Source organism: Meleagris gallopavo, chromosome 10 (assembly GCF_905368555.1).
Source record: "Meleagris gallopavo chromosome 10, MGAL_WU_HG_1.1, whole genome shotgun sequence".
NCBI lineage: Eukaryota > Metazoa > Chordata > Aves > Galliformes > Phasianidae > Meleagris > Meleagris gallopavo.
The window spans coordinates 9519951-9545813 of record NC_139413.1 but is presented as its reverse complement, the minus strand read 5'-3'; the positions used below and the strand labels follow the sequence as shown (position 1 = coordinate 9545813).

At 37.6% G+C, this 25863-nt stretch overlaps 1 protein-coding gene across 4 annotated transcripts in view; it reads right to left on the bottom strand.

Annotated features, from left to right (window-relative positions):
• The window catches only part of VAV3 (vav guanine nucleotide exchange factor 3), a 155161-nt gene that overhangs the window by 111476 nt on the left and 17822 nt on the right, over window positions 1–25863 (bottom strand). For 3 of the 4 annotated variants that reach the window (XM_085231229.1, XM_085231226.1, XM_085231227.1), the window contains exon 2: window positions 15300–15416. The exons of the other annotated variant lie outside the window; for it this stretch is intronic. In XM_085231229.1, coding sequence (XP_085087355.1) covers window positions 15300–15416 — 117 coding nt within the window. The remainder of the gene's footprint in view (window positions 1–15299; window positions 15417–25863) is intronic. 4 annotated transcript variants of the gene reach the window in all.

Sequence of the window (25863 nt, the reverse complement as noted above, 5' to 3'; positions counted from 1 at the left end):
GCTGAGTTCTCAGCAAAGGCTTTCTGTACTCCACTGCCCTCCTCCTGAATCTTATCCCTCATCTCTTCCCCTTCTGACTTCAGCATGAAAAGGTAAAGCAGCTTGTAGGACTTAAAAACCAACTCATCCTAACAAACCTACTGCAAAGCTTTGAACAGGAGAGTATCAAAACAGATTCTCCTGTTCACGTCCCATACTTCTGAACCAATCCCACAGTGGGGATGGGAAGGCACAATTATTGCTTTGCTCATGTGAAGTTTTCAAGTAGCACCTTTTCCTAGCATGTAAGAAACTACTACAGGCATAGGTGGACTATTCTGACTGAACAAAGAAACACTTGCACAGCTGAAACAGGCATAAAGAAATCTACAGTTGTTCTGCGATTTGAATAGAAAGGTTCTCATGCACTCCCACTAACTTGGCACCAGCATCAGTATGCTTGCACTGATGAACTGCTGGCTAATCTAATTAATAAATCTTGCCTTTGTATACATTAAAATCAGTCAGGTTGTGGCTTCTACAGATTCTCAATTTATGCCACCCACATGTGGGTGGCAAATCCCCATTTAGAAAAAAAAAATGTAAATGTGAAATATTTTGCAATATTTATCTCATCAAAATGCATACTTTGTGTTTTGAATTTGAGGTCTTTCACTGAGTTTTGGGTGATATTATCTAATCCCAAATATCATGGCGATCTCTAACATCTTGTCTTTTATCTGATGCTTGGGGGGCAGGGAGGGAAATGAAGTCTGGAATACTTGAGTTACACCAAAGACAAAAAGTACCTGAATTTCACTGTCACAAAAATGAAGCAACTCTAAACTATCAGAAGACAAAACAACATCCAAGGAAGAGCAGTTCAGAGCACAACACTCATTATTGGCTTAACATGCATTCATTCCAAATATTAATGAAATACTAACACAATACTAATACAAGTATAATACATTTAACCTAATTAGCTGAAAGCAGGTTTATACCAACTGGGCCAGTGAAATCTGGTTTTTGGTATTATCATGCTTAAAACATTTTCTGCCAGAAAATACACAATTGAGAAGAAAAAAAAGCATTTCTCATGCAGTCTGTTTAGAGCCTCCAAGTTAGCATACGTATAAACAGAGACATCAACACTTTGAAAATGGTATGACAACATTACTAATGAAGTGGTTTAAGAATTTTCAGCTTTACCAAATAATCCTTCCAGACTTGTAATGAAGCTTGTCTCTGAGACTAGTTGTTTTCCCACAGATAAAAAGGAGCATCTGTGTCCATCCACTGAGTTGGGTGCTCAAGCTGCCTAAGCTTTTTTCAGGTAGCTCAAGAATTCTATTGGAGCTCTTCCCCAAAAAATAAAAATCAAAACACACTAACAATAAACTCAGAATCATCTCACTCAACAATCTTCAGTATACCAGAACAAGTTTTAAGAGAGGGCAAGTGCTTTAGTCTCAAAAGATATTTGTGTACACTGGACTGATAGAATAAACTTGTGGTGACCAAGTGATTATTTAAAATATGAGAAGCCACACCAGTCAAATATATTAAATGTAGTAAAGTGCTCTCAAGAGGAACATGCACAGCTATTTCTTTTAGAGACTGGCCATTTGGTCCCAACAGCTATAAAATTTCTTATTACTTGTCCAAGAAAGGAAGTTTAAAGAAAAACTTATGGATAAGATATTTATTGGCATTATACCTTTCCCTAATGCCATGATTTACTCAACTAACCTTCAAGTGTCATGCTGTGTGAGGTGTTGGCTATGTCTCCTCCCAGTAGCTTTACCTAGCCTCAGAGCAACATCAAAGGTGCACACAGTACATCAGCCACAGGGGAAATGATCACGCTGCACCTCAAGGCACCCTCAGAAGAAATACCTTCCCAGCTGCTGAGGCACAAAGAACAAAGAACAGTGATGTTTATAGTTGGCACATACCCCAAACTTCTATTGGCTGAGTTGAATTTGTTTGGTCCACAAAGGAACAAAGTCAAGTGATACATAGGGTGAGAAAAGACTAGGGAAGTATAGAAATTCAGTCCTGGAGAAAGCAGTTGTGCTTTTCTCTCTGCTTTCTCCAGCAGGGATCCCTCACACAGCCTCCCAGCCCAAGCCCTGCACTCCCTGCATGCCAAGACCCCATTCCCTGCCAGGCACACCAGGGAGCAGGCATTTCACACTCCTGTCCAACATCTGGAGGGAATGACCCTCCTTACAACACAGCTTTAAGCATCAGCTCAATATATACCAGTGTGCATCTTCCATAAAATCTCAGCTCAACATTTTACGGCACATGTCGTGTTGGCAAGCACAGCTGAACACAGTGGGTACTGCAAATTGCAATATTACATGTAAGTACTAAATATCAGCTACAGGAAGATACTACTCTCTGTTTGTCTAGCATCAGAAAAGAAAGAGCTACAGAATGTGTTACTGAGTCATGGGGAAATCAGCGGAATCTCTGCTCAGCACTTGAAACCACACTGAGTTTTGGACAACAGCTTGCCCCTGAGAAGGCTGAATAGGAAGCTGTGGAAAAGCCCCCATTCCTCAGCAGCAACCTACATTCCATTTTTTGCTCTATTCCCCCAAAGGCATGGGCAGTAAATCCTCTCTTAAATGTCATTTACATATTTTGGTAAAAACTCAATTATGAAGTACAATGAAACTCTCAGCATCAATTAGCTACTGCAGGAAAAAAACATCATGTACTTCCACAATGTCACTGATGCATTTTGGCTCAAATCAGTTCTAATTTAAAAGCACTTTGAACCTTTCAGCATTTTAAATTAACCATGAAGTAGAATTTTGGAGAATTAAATATATTTATGAGAGCTAGCCCTCAACCAGCTATGCTGCGTAATTCTGCCCAGTGTCCCTTACATGTTCACTGAAGAAAATAGCTTTCAGTTAAATATCACTTTCAGATACATTGAGACCCATAAGTAACTCAGTTTAAATCAGGAATTTTTTTCACTTCATTTTGAAGTTAAAAGTTGCATATGAAATATACTTGGAATAGCACCTTTCAAAAACTCAGATACACATTTGTCAGCAACCTCAGCATCACAGCACTCTGTACAACGTGCCCATGTTGCTACTTCATATCAAAGACTCTCTAAAGAAAGGTTTAAAGACATATGCTAGCAAACTGTAAACAATGAGGTGAAATACAGGATTTGATTCACTTGCAGAGGTTAGCGAGAACTGAAGTGTCACCATTTAATTTCATTTCCATTAACAATATTACAATTTCTTCTGTACTGTTCTTTCCAGTTAACAGCTACCACAATTTGTAACTGTAAACAGGTTGAAATTAACCAACAAATATACTCATCATAATATTTTTGCACTGATTTCATTACTGAATGGTTATTTCAGAAATTAAATCCTCATTTTTCAATCAGTAGTGTTTCATTTTAGAAATCTGCTCAATATAACTAGTCCAAACAAATCTCATCATTTATGTTGGAATATAAAGTACTTTATTTAATCATTTCTATCTGAAAACACAGCCACAGTTTTGGCATAGGAACCAAGAACTTTTTCTCAGCACCAAGGTGCTATCACCTTCATCTGCCTGTCCTAGCACCAAAAACTCCCTTTCATTCTTCTACTCGCCTCCATAGGTTCCCCCTTTCCAACTCTTGATGTTTTTATTTATAACTATGGTACTCACAGAAGATGTGGTTACCAACATTAAAGACCCAAACGACTATGTCTCAAAGCAGCACCATGCCATGGCACAAGGCATTGCAGCTCCAGATCACCCAGCCTGACAGATAAACCTCTGGTGTCAATGGAAACAATCCTCACAGTCCCAAAGCACCATGAGTGATGCCTCACCAAACAACACGTCCCTGTCCCCTCGCCAAGCCTTCCACCTAGGCAGGTGCTGGTAGCCCCAGGGCTGAGGTTCTGGATGCAGAGCAGACGAGGGTAGCAAAAGGATTGCTTTTTGAGCAGGTGCTGAACAAGGAGAAGTTGTGGGAAGGAGCCTGCTTCCACAAGCTCCAGGCTATTCCTGAGCACCTTCAGCTGTCCAGGGGCTAACATCAGATGACTTTCCTTCTACCTCTTCCTTCCACTCATGCTTTAGGAACCTCTTTTGCTTTAGGTCCGAGCAAAGCAAACATCTTGCTGACCCACATGGCCCAGCAGTTTATTTGCATCAGTTATTTTCTCTGCTCCAAAATCAACCAGCCTTTTGAAACATTTTCTTCTTAAACCTTTACCAGCTTCTGCAAGAATTACACATTCCCTTCTCATCATGATTTGATAATCAAACAGACTAAGATAGTGCCATGCACACCTAATTATACAGCAGCTGGCAAGTTTGCTGTATGTTTCTGCTGTGACATGATTTGACCAAAAAAGAAAGCCCTCTTCCAAAATCAACCTCACGTTTGCACAGAAAGACACAAAAGTTTTCATAGCAAGGTAGTCTTTATGACCAAAGAGATAAAAGCTTAAATTCCTAAATACATTCACATACACTGCAGTGACATTTATTCACCACAGTGTGTGTGTCAGAATGAAAACCAGCAGAACACAATTCTTCATTACCAAACACCTCTCTAACCCTGCCACCAGCAGGCTAAGAGCTCCTAGCACACACTGCAAACACTTCTCACTGATTTAATACCTATTTCCAAATTACGAAATTCTCAAATGCTGTTTCTTGCTGCAAACCATTCATTATGGGTTTCACTTTCTATTGAAAATGGGCAGAAAAAGCAGTAAATGAAACTACAACCAATGAAACTAGCACAGCATCCTCAAGACTGAACAAACACAGAATTTATAATACAGAATAACAACTGTTTTTGAAAATAAGCTGCTATTTGGAACTTCTCACTAGATTTCACTTCTGCTTTATACAGCAGAAGCAAAAAAAAAAAAAAACAACTGTATAAAGAGCTAAGACACTCATCCCCTCCCCTGCACTCTACAGAAGAGGGAGTTTCCACAAACCAAGAACATAGCATACTACTCACAGCGCACTACCAGCTCCCAGATTTGGTTCCACGATGGTCTGCAGTTATACCTGGAGAATGGTTGCACTTTCTTGAGTAACTCTGCACAGGAAACCCTGCACAGTACAACAGAGGGCTGAAGCCACTGTTTCCCTCTACCCTTCAATTTCAGCCGCCCAGGTAGCCATCAAGACTGCAGCCAAAATTTTTCTTGGACTAAAAGGAAAATTTAGCTACTTCAAATTATTCCAAGGAAAAATATGAGAACAAACAAACTTAATTACATTTTCTCTAACTTATTTTCTAATATATTGGAATAGAGCAAAGAAAAGCAGCAGTTTCACAGAATCACAGAATTGTAGGGGTTGGAAGGGACCTCTAGAGATCATTGAGACCAACCCCCCTGCCAAAGCAGGCTCCCTACACCAGGTCGCACAGGTAGGCGTCCTGGCAAGACTTGAATATCTCCAGAGAAGGAGACTCCACAACCCCCCTGGGCAGCCTGTTCCAGTGCTCCGTCACCCTCACCGTGAAGAAGTTCTTACGCACATTCGTGTGAAACTTCCTATGCCGCAGCTTATGTCCGTTTCCCCTTGTCCTGTCTCCATGTACCACTGAAAAGAGACTGGCCTCACCACTATGGCCCACATTCTCTCTAGTTTTCCTTTTGCTGTTAACATACTTGAAGAAGCCTTTTTTATTAACCTTTATCACTTCAGCCAGATTCAATTCCAGGCGGGCTTTAGCCTTCCTCATTGCATCCCTGCAGGCCCTGACTACATTCCTATATTCTTCCCAAGTGGTCAGACCCTTTTTCCACATTTCATGGACCTTCTTTCCTTTGAGCTTGCGCATGAGCTCCTTGCTCATCCACACAGGTCTCCTGCCACCTTTTCCCAATTTCTTGCTTACAGAGATGCACCGATACTGAGCTTGGAAGAAGAGCTGTTTAAATGCTGACCAGCTCTCAGAGGCCCCCTTACCTTCTAACACCCGAGCCCATGGGATAGCTCCAAGTAGATCCCGGCAGAGATCAAAGTTGGCTCTCCTAAAGTCCAGGGTAGCAATCCTACTTATTGCTTTGCTTCTTCCACTCAGGATCTTGAACTCCATCATCTCATGATCACTACAACCCAAGCTGCCCCCAACCTTTAGTTCCTTAACAAGTCCATCCCTGTTGGTGAGAATAAGGTCCAGTAACACCCCTCCCCGCGTCGGTTCCTCCACCACCTGCATCAGAAAGTTGTCTTCAACGCACTGCAAGAACCGTCTGGACCATGCGTTTCATTATTTTAAAACCAAGCAGAGACAAACATATCAGGTTAACTGGAACACTGTCATCATCATTAATGCATAAAGCAAAAACATTTTGGTAAGCAGGATAGGGACTAATAATTATTTCAAGTTGCTTACTCCTGAATGTCATTTTTTTTTTCTGCTTCTTTCCCTCAGCCTTACACTTTTATCAAGATACAGGTATACCAGTGAAGAAGGTGCTGTAGGTAATGCAAAGTGCTGCACGTCAGTCTTTCCCTGACAAAAGACTAGGCACAGGGGAACTGTGCGTTAGGAAGAACAGTTTACAGGTATCTTAGTAATTAAGCTAAATGAGTTGTGATTACAACTCCTCAAGGAAGCAACAGTAAACTGAATCTTTTCTTACATAAATCCTATACTTCTCATCTTGAAGAAGTTGTCCAATTTACTACTATTTTTGAATAAACATCAGACTGTATTTTTAATATAATCTTGAAAAACACATCTCAAGATAAATATTTAAGACTTTCTCAGATTATCCTCTATAGCCTTCATTAAAATCTTAAGAAAACACATAGACCCAAAATGCATCAAAAGGGTTTTGAAGCTAGAAAACAGTAGTAAAAGAACAAGAGGTAGAAAAGAAAAATAAAACCAAGGGGGACCATAAGGGCCCAAAAAACATGAGAAGTGCTATCCCATAACTTACAGAGCTGAATGAACACCATTACAGTAAACATAGCATAAGCAAACAAACGATGGATAGACATTCCTTAAATCAAAAGGAATGTAGTGGAACGCATGCTTTTCAACAAGAACAACAGATAACATGTTTGATCAGCATGTAAAGACTGCATCAACACTGAAGCACTTTGTATAGCCTGCTGTTCCCTAATAACTAATAACCAGGAGACATTCTATTGCTTGAATACAGCAGGCAGACCCACAGATCATCCTTGACCTGTAAATATTCAGATACCATAACCAAAATTGTTCTGTCACTTCATCTTTAACCATGATCTAATACTAATAGCAGCTTGCTTCTTCAATAAGAGTGCAAGCTACAAGAGCAGCCAAGTGTGTAAATAGACTCTACTTCAGTCCTCATGGTTCAATTAAACATTGATTTTAATATGACTATTACAAGCAGACAGAAAGTATAGTACAAACCACTTAAAGTTCTCCCCCTAGAAATATTAATGCAAACTCTGAGACAAAACAAAGCCTGAATTTGATGTACAAGTCTTATCTTATAATCTAAAAAAGTTGAGCAGAAAACTATGTCAGAACATATTGTTACAAAAAAATAAGCTTATAAGTGAACACAGATTTAGACCTCAAGCTGAGAGTACCTTAAAAAAAAAAAAACCTACCCAGAAAACAAGCCCTAAAGTCAATGTAAAGTCCAGTAGACTGTCATGAGTTAAGTGAAATTAAAATAGGAAAACACCCAGTTTTGATAGAAATAACTTTTAATGGTAAAACATTAATGGTTACCATGAACGTTAATATTACTTCACTGAAAGTCTTAAAATTCACAGCTCTATGGGTCTGAACAAGTCTTCCTTAGAGAGGTTGTAGGGAATTAATTAGAAAACTTGAAAAAATGACCTACTGGATTTACCTACTCTCTGGATAGGGAAATAAAATACTGATATGCAACAGACAGACTTCCCCAGAGCCTAGAACATATAGTGATATCAAGTTCCCTCTCCCTTTCATCACTTCCAAAATACAAACAGAATGAATAGGGTATTAAAGTTTTAAAAAATGAAGACATCAAACTTTTTCCTTCATTACATAGTAATGGTATTTCAACTTGGAAATAATACTTAGAAGTAGACATGACACATATCAGCTGAAAGCAAACATTCCCTGCTCAGAAGAGGCAGAGGGTCATTGAGTAAAAATGGCAAATCGTTTAGGTCTGAAACTGTGCAGTACTTCAGGCTCTAACCTGAATATTTAAAATTTGTACCTCTGATGATGAAAGTAGAAACACAGTGATGTGAAGATATGGTCCACGTTTTTTAATGTTCAGTGGCTATTTCATCTTCCGTTCTGAATCTGAAATCTGAACATGCAACAGATTCTGTAGACTAATATCAAGCCCATTTCATGGGTTAACTGGAAATATCATAGTGATCAGCAGTCCCAGGTAACTGCAATAACCCTATTTTATCTGTTTCTAGAGACATAATTTTATCTTCATGTCCTTTAAATTTCAAAATCCCAGAGCAGCAAGAGGAACAAGTAGAGAGCCCAGGCATCAAGTAGGAGAATCTAGGTCAAAACAGGAGAGGGATTCTCTTAGAAATGAAAAGTACAAATACGATATAGCACAGAACAGCTTATACAGGCAGTTATTCAACTTCTCCACTTCTCCATCTGCTCTGCTGTACTTACAGACTGCTACGCTTTTTCCCTTAAGAAGCCTGGTTACTTGATGCTTTGCAGAAGGAGGAAAAAGCAAAACAAAGTGTTTCCCATCATTTTAGAGGATGAACAATGCCTCTATCAGAGAAAATAAAAGAAAAATGCTTTCAAGTCCATTTGGATTTAAACTAGAAAAGTCACTCACCTTCTGCTTTTATCTATGGTTTTTAGTTGTGTTTGTGTGAACAACAGTGATAAATTCATAAGGTGCATGGTTTAGTTGTCCATTTCATCATCCACTTGTAGTTACTGAAAAGCTTGTTTTGCAAGTTCCACAGAGAATTCTTCATTTAAAATTAAGGTTCAAAAGCATTTCTATGTACAAATGTCTGAGATGACATAAAAATTTTGAACACTGTTAAGCCTACCGAAGCTCCAGCTGTCCTCTTTTCTTTCTCCAATACTTTTTCTGCCCTAGAGGAGCAGGTGCTACCAGAATTCTATAAAAGGAATCTGTGTCTACAGGATATGTGAATAACATTACACAACATTTGGGTTTCAAGTAACATTTTGGTAAGATGATTATGGCAATAGAGAACCATCCCTAGGAGGTGATCAAAAACAGTGGAGATATGGCACTTAGGAACATGTTTCAGTGGTATGGCAGGAATAGGTTGGCAGTTGGACTTGATGATCTTAAAGTTCTTTTCCAACCTTAATGATTCTACAGTTCAATGAAATGTGCCCAGTTTCATTCTTTCATGTTAGTAGTTCCTTGTTAATCTTGACTTTCCCAAGCCTGCTCATGTTTGCTGAGAAATCTAAGTGAAGTCTACTTCATATAAGAAGTCATAATGCCTCCAGATAGTCCCAAAAAAAAATCTCAAGTGCTTTCTAAATGAGATATTTTTTTTATTAGTGATCAAATACTTGTGGTATGTTTAATGCTTTATTATGTGGTCAAAAATAAAGATTATCATTACCATTTTTATCAGCTGGAAGCAAATGCTGTAGCTTGAAAAAGTTATGACAGATTTTTAAGTAATTAATGAAGACTAATTTGGAAAGATCAGTGAGGCTGTTGTCCACTTTTATTCTGTTACAAGAACATGCAAGAGCATAATCCTGAAATATACAGACTCAGGTGTATAAGCCAATGTAGAAGCTATAAGCTTATGCTGATAGTTCTAGATTCATTGAAGTTTCATGTCTAGCAAGTAGTATTGGTCATCACTAAAGAGCTCATACAACAGAAATTATTACTGACACATACGCTGAATTTATCTAGTGTTTGCAATGGTATCACAAACCATGGTCACATGTTTCTAAAAATATTCAAGATATTTTCAGAAAGGTGGTTGATGACTAGTAACATCTTTCATCCCACTGTTTCCATCCTCTCATTACTTTATCCAAAAGCATGACTTAGGTTCTTTGGAGCTATCAGTCCTTATTTTATTTATTTATTTTTACTATGAGAGGCTATTCGGTGCTTGACCTTTACGTAAATCTATACGAACAAGAACAGCATCTAACAAATAGGGTTTTCTATATACACCAAACATTTCATTAGTTTTGTGAAGGAGATAGTATTTTCTTACTCATTTTGACCATTTCTGTGAAGAAGAAAGCTGAAACCTGACAATGCCTTATTCTTTCTTCATTCTCTCACTTCACAAGTATGCCTTGAAGAACTTCATCAAGTACCATTCATTCCAAATCAGTTCATGTCACCTGAGCACTTGACAGCATTAGAACGTAACAATTGTAGAGTTGGTTTATTGAGCAAACACTGAACTTTTTTTTTTTTTTTTTTTTAATTCATCAATTGAGAACTCAGAGAGTGAAGATACTAAGCTCAGGTTTGGAGTGATCATCTCATTTTCATCAGCTCATTTCTCAATCCCTATTGTAGGTTTTATTATCTTTACAAAAATACGGCGTCATACTCCCTAATATTTTGCAGTTTTATCATGACTATTAGGGTTAATGAAATGTGAAACAAATGGAGTTAATCTCAAATATTTCTGTTCATTGAAGATTTCCTAAGTATTTTTCCTCCTCTCTCTTCCTGGAAAGGTATGTAAGTTGTCATAACAACTATTGCTCTTTGTTGTGTTGATTTTGTTGTGCACAACTCATGCACATCTGCCTGATCTTCCTGGAATCTGCTAAACCTGAGGGAATACTAACATACCAGGGTCCTCAACTTCAGCATGACTTTCTGCTTCATCATAGCCTGGATTTCCTTTGCGCTAACAGAGCAACTGAAATAATCACAAATTGCATGACCTTAGCATTTGCATTCCACAATTTCACAGCAGTTTCTCGGTTTTACATTAACAAGCTTTTTAAGCATCACTGAAGAGCTGGCTACACCAGATACTATCCTAAACGCTTTTTAAAAGTGTTTTTCAAAGATTAGGTATTTATTTGATTAGTAGTAGTTGTATCTGGTCACCTTGGTGGGTTTTTTTTGTTTGTTTGTTTGGTTTGGGTTTTTTTTGCTTAAATCATAATATTATAGATTATTTCTAGGCACCTACTGCAAGGTCCCACTATTATTTAACCTATTTTGAAAATAAATCTATTTATTCCTTACTGCCAGAGTAAAAGAATAAAAACATGTTCATATTAGATGAGTTGAGTCATAACAAACACTGCGCTCAGTCACTGCTGGCAATATTTAAAAGCACAGTAAACAAAGCTCTTCTCCTGACAATATCTGGACAGCATTTTCTCCACAAGTCCTCTGATACTTCTCCTGAGGCCAGTGAGTGCCTGTTGACATCAACAGGAGCTGGATCTAATCCCAATTCCCATTTCTGCACACAGGAGTTTGAAACTTCTTCAGAGAACGGGGATAACAGCAATTTGTTCTGGCATACTCAACACCACAGGCACTGCGGGAGGAGCATGCAGAGCCCAGAACTGACAGAACAAGCATCAACACTATTTGTTGATTCTGGCACACAGGTATAAAGGAAGAACCTGACAACGTTGTGCTAGTGAAAAATGACTCTCCAGCATGGAATTTGCAATGAAAACACAGTCTGGCACCCCACACGCGTGGGAGGGTATTTCATGCTCTGTCAGGAACTGAACAAGGCAACCATAAAGTTTACTGAAGGAAAGGTGACTGAGTGGGGATGAGCGAGTACTACAGAACGCAGGAAAAAAAATGGGGGTTTTACAGCTAGAATGAACGGTTTGAGAACCTTCCTGTTTCTGTGTAACATATCCCATATCTTTTATAGTCAGTCTAAAAATTAAAAAATCTGTGCTTTTAGGTTTGAAACAGAAGAAAACCCTCATTGTGTAGCAGCTGATATCAACAGTCATACAGCACTTATGCATTGATGACATACTCATGGGGTTACCTGCTTTCTAAGTGCTGCTGTTTCATCTTCCGCCCTACTTTCCATAAAAATAACTGCAAACACCCTTCTTTAATCACAGAGATCAGAGAGTCTCTCCAAAGTGGAGCACAAAGTTCAAGACCCATTACCGTATGTTTTGATGCAACACGTGAAAGCCTTAGCTTATTTACCACTAGCTATTAAATGCAAGTTTCACCATTATCATCAAATATTTTAGAACCAGTATTTCCTAAGGTTGATAAATGGTATGTGTCTCTATACAGACAACATACAGCTACTACTACCACGACACAAGGCTTAGCTCCAAAAAGCATGTGTATGTATACACATATACATTTTTTTTTCAAAAAGAGATAGTAATCACAAGATCTATCATATCTTTTTTTTCCATTCCAGCTTACTTCCTTGAAAGCATATCATTCATTTACAGTTGACACATTTTTCCTGTAGTCTTCATTACTGTACTTAAGTAATGTCTGAAATCTGTCGAAGTAGAATATCTTATCATAAGATGACAAATTCAGTTGTTTTTCTTTTTTTTTAAATTAATTGCTGAATTATTTTTTTCTCATAAGTATCAGGTATGTAAGGCTTAAAGGGTCACCTCAGCAACAGGTCATTTACATCTCAGCACTGGTAATTACTTGCCAGTTTCTGACAACTCAACTACAGTCTGTCTTACAGGATATTCAAATGTTTCACAGGCTGTGGAAATTGCACGTACACATCCCATCACCCATTCAGTCAACAATCTGAAAACGTGTCTGAGAGGATTTCTAAACCATATTATGTCATAATCTGTGCTCATAATCATTCATATTTTGCACATAATGAGGGAGAGAAGTTTGAAGAACTATCTTCAGAAACTACAATATGACTTGGCTGCAGGAGATGAAAAATGTAGGGTGCTGCTTTTTTTGCCTTTTGTATGTCTGTAACTTCAATTCAGGAAGGCTGGAGATTTTACGTTTGAGTGCTTATACAGAGAAATAATAATTAATGTAAAAGATAAGAAGGAAAACTGGGCAGAAAAACAAAAAAGTTTCCTTATTCCCATCAGTGGCAATAATAGTCAGAATTTCCAATGTAACACGTACTTTATCATATGAAACCCCATGCCACCTCACAAACATTCTCAAGCTAATCGTGCAAACTAGACACTGTTAAACCATAGAAATAACTGAGCATAATACTAACTACACATTTTAGTGTAATTGGCAGGAAGCTGCCTACATGCTCTTTTGCAGAGGCTAGTAGAACTAAAGACCAGCATACCTAAGTGTAACACCTCACAACCTCCAATTGCATGGCAAGCATTCATACAAGTATCCAAGAGCAACAGCATAACGACAGTGCCATTTTGCAACCAGAAGTGTGCCCCAAACAGCTTTTGGAGGATTGCTTGGATTTGCCAAAATTATCATCTCCACCCCTCCAAGCAGTTGTTATTGCACATGTAATCTCATTAAAGATTCCCACACACTGGTTTCTTTCAAATTTGTCACGGCATTTTCACCTGATAGCATTCCAAGAAAGGTGACAACAGCCACTGAACAGTACCAGGAATACAAAGCCTATTGTGTGATTGAGTGGCAGCATCAACATAAAAGCCTCAAGTTAATTTTACTGTTTTTACTGGACCTAATTTTGCTCTGGGAAAATAAATAAAACAGTAAATATATTGAATGGACGACTGATGGGTTTTGATCTTTTGCTGGTGCTTTTAAACCAATCATTCTACTCACATAAAAGTAAGTTTCAAAATAAACTCAGTTAAAAATACAGTGTCAGAAACATTTGTGCTGGGCTAAATTCAGCCTTAATTCAGAATTTGGTTACTTGTATGCAATTATACAGTAATAGTAATTTACATCACAAAGTATTTCTTCAGAATCAGGCTGTTTTTAAAAACAGACTGGTTATGTTCATGTGGTGGGAAATATGAAACATCTCAACAATTAATTAGAAGTTATGTATCAGATTTGAAGTAAATATTAAGGATAGCTGATTGCCTAAATACCTTAATAAAAAAGACATTGATAGTGTACAAATACGAAAAAAAAAAAGAAACCAGCAACTAATTTTCCTTTTGATTGTGCAAGAAGCAGAGGAATTTAAATCTTTAAGAAATATTCTCTAAATTTGTAAAGACTTCACTTTAACAAATGCTTCCTCTTAAATACGATTTAAGAGGACAAAAGACACCCATCATCACTAAGAAACAAGTGCAATTACCGTATTTCTCTCTCTTTTTTACTATTACTAAACAAAGTACTTAAAAACCTGACAGAAGATTCAGTAAAAAATAGTTTGATATTTTGGTTAATAGTCTTAACTGAAGCCTTGCAGAGTGACTGTGTGTTTGAAAACCTGAATTACGATTGCACTCTTACATTATCTTTACCTCCATGTCTACTTACATAAGAACTAGTTAATGAAAGTATGGACTCTTCAAAAAAGAAATAATGTTTGAAAAAAAAAAAAATGTGAACAAACAGCTATTTTTACTGCTACATCATTTTCTGTGGAAATAGGGTAATGATACCCTATGACTCAAAAGCAGAAACCGAAGTTGAACAAAACGTATGCTGGCAATGACGGATCAAACAGATACGTGGGAGGCTGAACAATATATGGAAAAAACTTTTATATTTAGAATAACTAGTGATAGATTTAAAGATGTATTTCAGGCTGTGCAAATTAGAATAGTCACATTAACCCAATGTAGCTGTTTTACAATGGGTTTAAAAAAAACCAGCACCTTGAAAAACTAATTGTCAATAAATAAAATTAACACAGGAAGATATGTGAATGAATTTCAAGCAGTTAAAAAGGAAGAAACATGTTGGGCACCACGTGGGCTTACAATGAAAACACCCAGAGCTTCTGATTGCAAACTGCTGTTGGATTTGGTTTTGTTTGTTGTTTCTGTTGATTTTGTTTGTTTAAGTCAAAAGTGCTTTCACCACACAGTAGTTACCCATATTTTGCCACTTTTGTAAGTTTCTTGTACATTTTAACTCATCATCTTTCAATATGGTTTTTAACTTAACTCTTCCCCTTTCACATCTTCAAAGTTTTCCTACCAGAAATTTCCTCCACTATTTGTTAGAACTTACAATTTCAACTTATTTTATCTGTTTTCCTAATCTTCCCCCCCTTTTTTTTTTTTTCTTTATTTTTTCTTTCTTTCTTTCTTTTTAATGGCTGCCCATCCACGGTTACAACTTCTACACCACACCTACAAAGACTTATCCTTAAGCCGCAGAACATGAGTTTTAGTCAGGGTATAATTGCTAAAAGATCCTTACCTTTCCAAAGTCTCTCACATCAAATAAATCGAATGCTTCAAAAAGTTCACTTTTCTTCATCCCAAATATTTCACAACATGCCGAAAGAAAAGTCCTTATGTTCTTCAAGCAAAGAAACTAGGGGAAGGAAAACAAAAATGCTAAGCATAAAGCACAACAACCAGCAACTTGTACATCAGCTCTTTAATCACAAATACTTAACAGAATTTGCGGATGCAATTGTTTCTTTTCTAAGTCAGCACTTCCACTGTGCTGTGACCTTCTTCTGGTTCTAATTCAGCCATAAACATTCCCTGCACTCTCAGAAGCACATACACAATTCTGCTTAGAAATATTTTGTGAATAGAAACCACTTTTTCATGTCAACAAAAATTATAAGCTACTAGATATATAATTAGACTAAATACAGTTACTTTCCAGTTCTATACAGAAAGCAATACAGAGAACTTAAAAAGAACTTTTGATTTTTAAAAAGAATCAGCTTAATAAGATTATGTTAATATGAAAAAGCTGAAAAAGTTGTTCTGCATGTACATAAAATTTCTTCTTAAGATAAAATCCAGGTTTGAAAGTTTAACAGTCACACACTGAAGACATTATGAATATATATTCACAGAAGGGGATGAAAATGACATGTGAAAAAGTACCCCTCCTTTTATCTACCAGAAATTTAATATCCTCAAGCCACCCTGATTTCTGTACTGAATTCAAAGGCTGCTTTCTTCATTGTCCTCTTATATGTCCTCCATAAAAATGTCACTGCAGATTGTTAAAATCCACTATACAATACAGTACTAAACCAAATACAGTATTTGTAAGCAAAAATATTTCCAGTGTTCAAGCGCGCTCTTCATATGCATTTTGTTAGAACATACACAACAACTGAATAATAGAACTGAGTTCCCAGAGTTCTCCATGTTATAGTGGATTCAAAACAATATGGATTATTTACATTGCTGTATGTTCCCGCTTAACATTGTTGACATGAAAACAGTATTTTTGAAATTAATACAGGCAGGTGTCACAACCGTATGTATCCCGAGTGCCCAGTAAGACTCAAACTGCTCACTCAGTCAAAATACTTCACTGCCTTACTTTCAGCTGAGACAAGAAAATATCAATTTAACAGGGAGCCTGACTTCATGTCTTAGAGCTAACCAGAAAGACAGAGGAAAAAGCAGCACGTCTGGTATAACAGGCTGATTACAAGCACAAATTCAAGAGCAGAAGTCTAGAGCAGACAACTTCAGTGGCTGTGGGCATCAATACACAGCAGGACTCCACAGTCTCACTGCTGAGTGCCACTAAAGCCATCACAGGAGCTCCTAGCAAGGTACCTGTGACGAGACTTGAGCTGCAACTGACAACATGAACACCAAGTCTGAAGGCCTGCAGGTGGAACACATGCTGGTACTGCAGACTGCAGCCAGCCCCCAGCCTCCCCATGCACCCAGCCGCGTGGCCCCACGCGCTCCACAGCTACACTAGGCTGCATCGTGCTGCACAGCCAGCAGGGCTGCTTGGTGACCATGCTGTGCTCATGTAGGCCTGCAGTTACAAATACTGAAATATGAGAAAGTGTGCCTAGATTTCTTAGCCAACACCACAACTGTCTCTCATTTCACAGAAATTATAATTTTCAAGTCAAAATTACTTAGAAGATAGAGCCTGCTAACAGATAAGGCGCACACACACCTTCCATTCTCATCCTGTGAGAAAGTTTTAAACCAATCTTCTGGTGCTAAGTGATTATTGGTTTCTGTTTTCTTTCCTAAGTTTTTTTTATCACCGTCCTGAAAGCCATCAAGGTCTACTAAGTTCGTCCATGCAGAGCACAATCTTAGTACCGATTTAACCACAGTCAATTTCTGTTGCCAGTTTTAATACTCTCTGAAAAACTCAGAATTCCCTTCTTTACCTCTAGAAAGTGCTGAGTTTAGATTAGGGATGATAAGCTCTCATGCAAAGACAGCTCATAGCTGCATTAAGTTCTTTACCTTTAGAAAGAGAACTAGAAGTTAAGAGGAGAGACAGGAGCTGTCACAGATCTGAAACCTGGCCTAGATTTGGCTGAATTATTTCCATAAGTTGCATTTGGTTTTTTAATGTGGATAAAACTGCTTGCTTATCAGCAGGCATGCACAAAAAAATGTTGTTTCCATTCTGCAAAACTTCTTCAAGTCTCCCCAGCAGAGAATAAAAGGTAATTTTGGACAAAATACTGCCATATTTACATATCACTCATTTCAAGTTGGAGAGGAATATTTTGAAACTAAGTTTCCCTAGCCCTCTGTTTTTAGAAGAAAAGGTTAAAGCATTTACACTTCAAGTAAGAAATGTAATTCTTATGCACATTCTAACAGAAACCAGAGGATTCTTATCCACACTCCCCACCTCAAACTAGTTGGGGGTTTTGTTTGTTTTTTAATATTTGCTTATTCATTAAGTGTCAAAGTGCACTTAACATACATCATATGTTAAACAGGCTCGATGTAATTATAATCCAGTATTCAAGAATCATAAGACAACATTGCAGTTATATTGCTTGTCTTGTACGATCCAGAAACCACACACTAAGCGTTTGTCAAACCTATCCACACTTGGGACTGGACCACATCATCAATTACAGAGTGCCAAATGGTGCCTTTAACAGAACAGGCCTCCAGACAATACAGACTAACCCCTGCCTGTTCATAGGAAGCCTAATGAGTTTAGCAAGGCATCTAATGATTCAGTAACCAATTTTCTCTTGCAAAACTGAAAATGAAAGTCTTATTTCTGAACTATTAAGCTAACCACAGTAGCTACCTGGATGTAATTCAGACTACTAAAACCATAAACTGTTTACATTATATGCACGCAGTTTTCAAAAGAGCACACAAGAAAACTCTTTACAAAGAACTAGCTATCCACTGCTTATATTTCATAAAATTCAATTACACTATTCAGAAAACTTTCAGAAAGTTTTCAAAAACATTACACTGTAATCACCTAAAGAAACCATTTTCTCACTGAAAACAAAGATTTTTATCACTGTGGTTATTGTATTGCAAATTAGTAAAAGAAACCTCAAAATTAAGAAAGAGCACACACCTAAATCCGAGGAAGTTCTCTGAAAGACAATCCTCCTTGCCAGCAATAAGGAAAATGCAGCATCAGTCTACAGTCTGTCAGTAACGAGAATGGTCCTGAGGATATTTGGAAACTTACTACATTTTTTTGATTGTTTCTTTTAGAAACAAAAACATTATGCTCTGGTACACCACAGAGAGATCAAAGGAATGAGCAGATCTTGTACAGGTGTAAAGAGAGCTAAATGTCTCCCATTTGGACTGAGCCCTGAAGCTCTCCTCCGCAGGAAGCATCATCTCTCAGTACAAGAACTGGTTTCTCTTCATTATTTTCAGACATACTGTTTAGGACACCACAGTTTGGAACTCTTGATACATGGATCAGTCAAAAAATTGCAGCAGGATAATGGAAGACACGATCCTAAAACATTTACACTAGTGAAAAAATAAAGCTCCTATCTGGCTCCGCTCCAGGTAAATCATGAGAGGAGAGCACGCACAGCACCCAGATACAGACTTCAAAAAATCACCATCCTCTGGGGATGGCCAATGCCCTAATAACACATGGACAAGTGTGATAGCTCCATCCATCCCTGCCATTTTCTGTGCAGCAATGGATGCTGAGCACAGACAGCTTCACAGGATTTCCTTTTTGGCGCTAAGGTTGGAGAAATAGTGTCACAAAGTATATTTAGTATACTGATGGTGGGGAAAAAAAATCATTTCATAATGCATGCTAGTTTTGCTCCATTTTCAATATCAACATCCGCAGATTACCAAGATATTTATAAATCAGTCCCAGATGCTCCACCACACAGGTACTTACACTTCTACCAACAGATCATGTTGTTATTGCCGGTGCTGCTGACGTGTTACAACTCCTGCAATGAGCCTTTTTTATAGAACAGGTTAGAGCATTAGTGGCTTCTGGTCCATCCTGCTGAGAATTTAATTTCCTAGGAGGTATTAAGACAATATTTATTGAAACGAAGAAAAAGTTTGAGAAAAAATAAAAACAAAAAATCTAACATCAGAAGATGAAGCTATCGTTTATATGTTTGATAATTTATTTGTATGAACTTAAATTGGAACTGAGAAGATAAACCCTATTATACTCAATTCCACACAAAAAGTGTGCTGTTTTCTACTGTGACATTTGCTATTTGACACAAAAATAAACATTTACTTGAGGCTTTGTCAACATAGTGTGTTGTTATGAATACTGACAGAAATGTGTAGAAATTCTTCACAAAAGAAACTGAATAGAAATGACTAATTAGACACAAAAAGCACAGGCAGGACTACAACTGCCCGGAGAAAATATAGATTTGTCTAGCCAGGCTTCTAATGAAGTGAAAGACTAAATGCAAAAGAAAAAAAAAAAAAGAAAAGAAAACCAATTCCATAGACTCTATTACTATAGTGTTCGAGGTACTTCCCAGAGAGTATATTCTAGCACTGAACTACTTCAATAAAATGAAACTATTAGTAGGGACCATATTCTGTACCTAGACATAGCTTCTGTATTAAAAGTACTCTTACGGGAGTTCAGAGACCATCATAAAGTGTTCTGAAGATGAAATTCTACCATTAGACATTCACATGGAACTGCAACACATCAACACCATTCAAGCAAGTGAAAACCTAAAGGACATGAAAAAAAACATTTAGAGAGAAAGGCATTCTCATTATAGTTCCAACATCTTTCCTAATTTCCTAATTACTAGGAGTGGAAAAACCAGCAATTGGTATTTATTTCAACTCCATCTCCATTTTATTATATGGTTTGGTTATAATAAAGGGAGAAAACTTTGGTAGATAGCAACATTCTTGTATTTATCTATGAATCAATAGACATTTATATAGCACGTAGGACAAGCAAGGACAAAGAACTAAGCACAGCACAAACTGAAGACTGAGCCTCTGAGATGATCTGAAGAGATGCTAAGCTACAAAGGGACATTAAATAGAAAGCAGAGAGCTGTTACTTTTTGTCAGGAGAAAGGTGGATTTTTTCTCTCCTTTTGAAATTAAGTTCACAAAGTATTACACCAGTATTTCTTAAACACACATAAATTCCAGTGTACTCATTCAGACATCACATCCCTGTTTTCTCCATGCCTGCACCTCCCAGCTTTTGCAACTTTGCTATCACAGTCCTGCAAAGATGTCACGAGGTTCCCAGAACCAAGACTAGTTGCTCTTGGCAGCTAACATGGAAGAACTATGACAAAAAGAGCAAAGAGGATTTTGCTTAGCTAATTGTCCTCTCAATACACCTTGTCCCCTTTGAGAGAAACAGGACCTGTCGACCAAAATATCACCTTCTCCCTCCTTCTCTAACAGCACTGCTCTATGAACTACATACACAGTTGCAGCTACTCGCCTCAACAGCCTCATCAGCCACATGGGCATACCCAAGATGTGATGGGGTTTATGTAAAGTAGACATGAGTGACAAAAATAGTTGAGGAAAGGCCAGACATTCAAAAGTAAGCATACGAAAGGGAAGTAAGCAGATGACCAAATTTGGCCTCAATTGACACATCTCAGAAGGCACAATCACATATGGGTTTTTTGTTTGTTTGTTTGTTTGTTAAATACTGATGTTGCATGCAAGAAAGCACATACAGTGTTATTAAGATGGAAGGTTTTTCTGTCAGTCCTCATTTTTAACTCTAGCAAGAACAGAAGGCAGAAAAATAAAAGAGGAACAGATCATTACCAGAATACTTTCACTCGTCCAAGATCTCAGCACTTAGTGCAGAGCATAGGCTCCTGACTTTTTCTGTCCTAAGGGTGATGATGACAAAAGATTAGCTGGGAAGATCTCCCTTATTTCCATTCTGTTGCTGTTGCTATATACACATATAAAGAAAATACACATATATATACACAGCCATATACAATAAAAGAAAAAAAAAATAGGTACCCGCAGACAGAGTTGTTCTTATATTGAGGGCTCCTCTTTGCAAGCCAAGCCAGACAGTCCCCCAACGCCTGCCATCTAACAGACTGATCCCAAAAGCAGGGTCACCAAAGTAGGCATGTGTTATAGCTCTATTAAACTTAACAAATTTTAATACCTATATGATCGTTAACATTACTAGGTACTCAAACAAAGTGGGAGCCCATTGTGGTAACAATGGAATTGCATGTTCAGGGTTAAAAATTCAACAGACATCATTCCTGGCTCCTTCACAGGTTTCAGCTGCCAAAAAAGATTAGATTAGTTCTGCTCTGCCAACAGGAGTAATTATCACTATATGCAGTAAAAATAGCTGTAAGGATTCTCAATGAATGAAGTACGGACACACTGATGAAGTCTTAATTCAGTATCTACTAATGTCTTCTCCTGAGCCAGCAAAGAGCAAAAAAGCAATATCAAAGTCAAGAACAGAGATTTAACATTTGTATCACTCCTGTGCGCCATTTTCTCATGAAGCTCCGAAGACTTGGAATTCTGCTAAGAATAGGCAATGCAAAAGGGCCGTAAGGAATTTGAAGACCAAATGAATGCAATAGGATGTATGCTCCTTTTTTCAGTAAGATATTGAAAGCAAAAAGGCTATCTCCTAAATTTCTGGGGTAGGAGCACCAGAAAACAAGTGAGGATAAATCTGACTCTTAGATGAAACATTAACTTGCAAAAGATCATTAAAAGGAAAAAGAAACTAACAAACACAGGAAGAATCAGTTTTAGGTTCTACATTTGGTCTCTTGAGCTGCAAACCATTTCCATTATTCAGGTGATCAATATTTTTAAACCGCTAAATAGGAGCAAACAAGCCAAATGTTAAATACCTCCTAACCTTCACTTTCCAAAAAGGATTGTCAGGAAGTATTTTTAGTTCTGTCACAAAGCAGACACTGCTAATAGGGATGCAAGAGACAGCACACTGAGTTCTGAAAAAGGCAGGATCATTAGCAGCATCTATACAGTTCATTTTGTATAATCACTTAAGGCAGGAATCATTTTTGGGTAACAAAACATGCAGGACTGGTGCTACTATATAACCACGAAGAATTTTGCTTAGAATTGTGCTTTGAAGAAAAGAGCAGATGGTCCTTAATTCTGACAGTATGCTTTAATGTGCAGTCTTACAGACAGAACAGCTAGCGAGTTAAGATGCGGGCATTCTTTGAAGGCCTACACAACGCACAGCATGCTGTATGAACTATGAAACATATTAAATTCCTTTGAACCATTGCTAACACAGTACGAATATTAATAGCATGTTCTTTATTTGCTCAGTTAATGTAGTAATTAAATATTCATGGAAAAGCTCTTCTTAAAATTCCTGACTACTATTCAATTGTGTCTATTGCATTTTGGCTTGCGTATGGAGTTTAGTTTATGTACATTTGTTCTTCTCTTTGCTTCAAACAAAGAAAATAGAAATTGAAAGTTGAAGAAAAAGCTGAGGAAGCACAAAGTATGCCAAGCTTTGCTAGTACTCGTATGGAGGGAAGGGAGGGTAGGAGTAAAACACTCTAGACACTCTGGACTCCTGACTCTCTCCTTGTCTATGCCAGCAACATGACACTGATTAACAAGTGAGGGCAAAGCAGCATGTAAATTCTGTGCTCCTTATGTCCTTCAACAAGCCTGAAACCAGTAACTTTTAAGTAAACAGTCACCAAAACCTATTCAGCAAACAGCTGCCATGTCCCACAGTGCACACAGAATCAAGCATCGCCACGCTGCCCCAGGAAACCTACCCTCCTTGGTCTGTTGCAAGTTACAGAATAAAATGGAGCTTTGGGGTAGCACAGTCACAAAACAGACAGGAATTTTTAAATAACAGAATCCCAGATGCAGGAATTCCCCAAGTTACAGGTTTAATTAGAAAGAGGCAGGGGTGGGAGCTCGGGACAGTATCCTGTTGTAAATACAAGTTTTTGGGGAGCCCTTTGTTCCCTGCTGGCAAGACTTAACATGTCTATTCCACAGTATCTCGTCAAAAAAACAGTAATTAGAACACCGTATTAAGTATGCAAAGTGCACACAGATTAGCTAAGAGATTCCTGTGCTTAGTTTCCTTTTCAAATGACTTGCCCTAATCCATCTTACCTTCTGAAGCTGCATCTCGGAAAAAAGCAAGAATACAAAGGGAATAGGGAACACAGTCCTGAGAAGAGGAAGAATAGGAAGAAAACAGAAGCAAGGAAGTGAAAAGAGGACAACAGGAAATTAAACAGCAAAGGAAGAGAGACAGTGAAAGAAAGGTTAAAAGGAAAAAAAAATCAAAATAAATCAAAATAGGCTAATAGAAAGATCCACTGAGAGAAACAATTTAACTTATACAAGATTTTTCTAATGTTTAAATCATGGGAAAATATTAAGCAAGTGTAACACAAGGGAACAGTATGTTAACATGTGAGTGTTAAAATGCTTCAGGCAAAACTATTTATAAAGCTGCCATTTATAGTGAGATAGTGGTCACCATGAATTGTATTTAGAACCCTGACAAGGAAAATTCTTCTGTAAAGAGTGTAAGTGTGAAGGACGCTGTTTTTTCTTCTAGGATGCATTTTTATCAGTTCTAACACAGCGTTTCTAATCATTTAACTTTCAGCTTTGTTCATGAAACACTAGCAGTCGCATGAAATTGTTCTATAGTTGGGAAAACCTCCAAACCTTTACCTACATAGAGTATCTAAACATATACGGGAGTTAAAAAAGCCTAAAAGCTACAGACTACTTGACACATTAAATCTACAGAACAAATGGACAGTTTCAAAGAAATTAGCACCAATTCTTTCATGACCAATGTAATAAATAAATAAATAAATTAATAAAATAAAATAAAATTATATCTATACTCAAACCACAAAGAATCTTCCAGCTACAGAGATCTTCACACTGCTACAAAGAACACTCAACACGTTTCATACTTACTCTGGCACACTAAGATGCTGCTTCCAATACACTTTCACGTCGTTAATTCATGACTGTGTTTTACTTTTACAAGTCTCTATTGTTAGAAGACGTAGCAGAAGATTTTCATACAAAATTTGCATCTAAGATCCATAGTTCAATTCAGCTCCTTTTTGGAATTACAATCCCTTTCCCAATGCCTTGCCCCAACCTAGAATAAGCCCCATTGAATTCATCATCCAAACTGAATCTACACTAGGGAAGTCATGTTCTAATGCCCTGGATGTTCCTACAACACCAAACCTGGATTCCAGCCACCACATTCCTTTTGGAGGTTCATAAGATTTTTTAAAAAATAATTTTAAAACTAGCCTGTACTTGCTCATTCAACTACAGTCTCCAAACTTTCTATATAAATCTCAGATTCAACCTTTATTTTTTATGATTTTAAGAACAAAATATTCAAGCCTGCATGGAAATTCAACATAATAGAACACTTTTTTAAGGGTTAGTAAGCATCTGTTACATTTAAATCTAGTCCTAATAACTTCTACATGCTTCTATTTCTTATCAGTGGATCATATTGCTCATGTACTAGGTCTGTGATTTCCAGCATAAAAAAGCAACATTCTCACTTTCATTCATAAGTGTTAGAACACATGAATCCTGCAACATTTTAAATGCTTTCTTGAATTGCATGAGTAATATTTTCCAGGCTCTTATGATAATGGAATTAACCCCAAGCAAGATCCGAAGATGTAGTTAAGTTCTCTACCAATTACTCAGTATGAACATTGCCCTCCATTGTTTTAAAAATCCACTGTTATATTTTTGCTAGTGCCATGTCAGGTTTGCAGCATATTAGGCTGCTCTCTATAGTAAGTCAAATACACTTGGTGAGCACTTCTCAGGGATTGCCAGCTCAGTGAGTAGAATAGCAAAGTTCAGAAGCCCAAACCATAAGCCTGTGAGAATAGTCATGTCTGACAAACTCCAGCAGCAAATTTGCAGGATTGGAAGTGAAAACTCAGTGGACAACATTAATACTACTTATATATACGTTTTTTTTCTTCCAGACATTGTGATACTCTCTGCAGTTTTAATATATTGTTGCAGCAGCAAATGTCATCTTTATCGCACTGATGGCCAAAAAGTTTAGATCTCAAAAGTTGAGGAAGAAAACAGAAAGCTCTCAACTTTATCAAACTTACAATATCTTTGCACAGAGTTCCATTTTACTTATCATGCTGACAAATTCAGATACCTCTGCAACCTTAGCAGTTGATCATTTTCCGCTAACAACATCACTTATTAAAAGCAAATCCACAGTTGGTTTTACTGTTCCTAGATTCTCATGTAATTATCAGACAGACCAATGGTAACCTCGTACATCATCCTTTTCTGCTCAGTAGTGAAATGAGATGAGCCAGGTTAGAGTACAGCTGAACATGTAACCTTCATTCATCAAATAGGCACCACATGCAGCATCTGTACTTCTACCCCCAAGCAAAGATGTTACAGACTGTTGTGCATACCAGTGCCTCAAGTCTCACTTTTGAGCCAAGACTGGGACCAAGATTGAGCTGCTCTTACGACTTACAATAATCAAATTG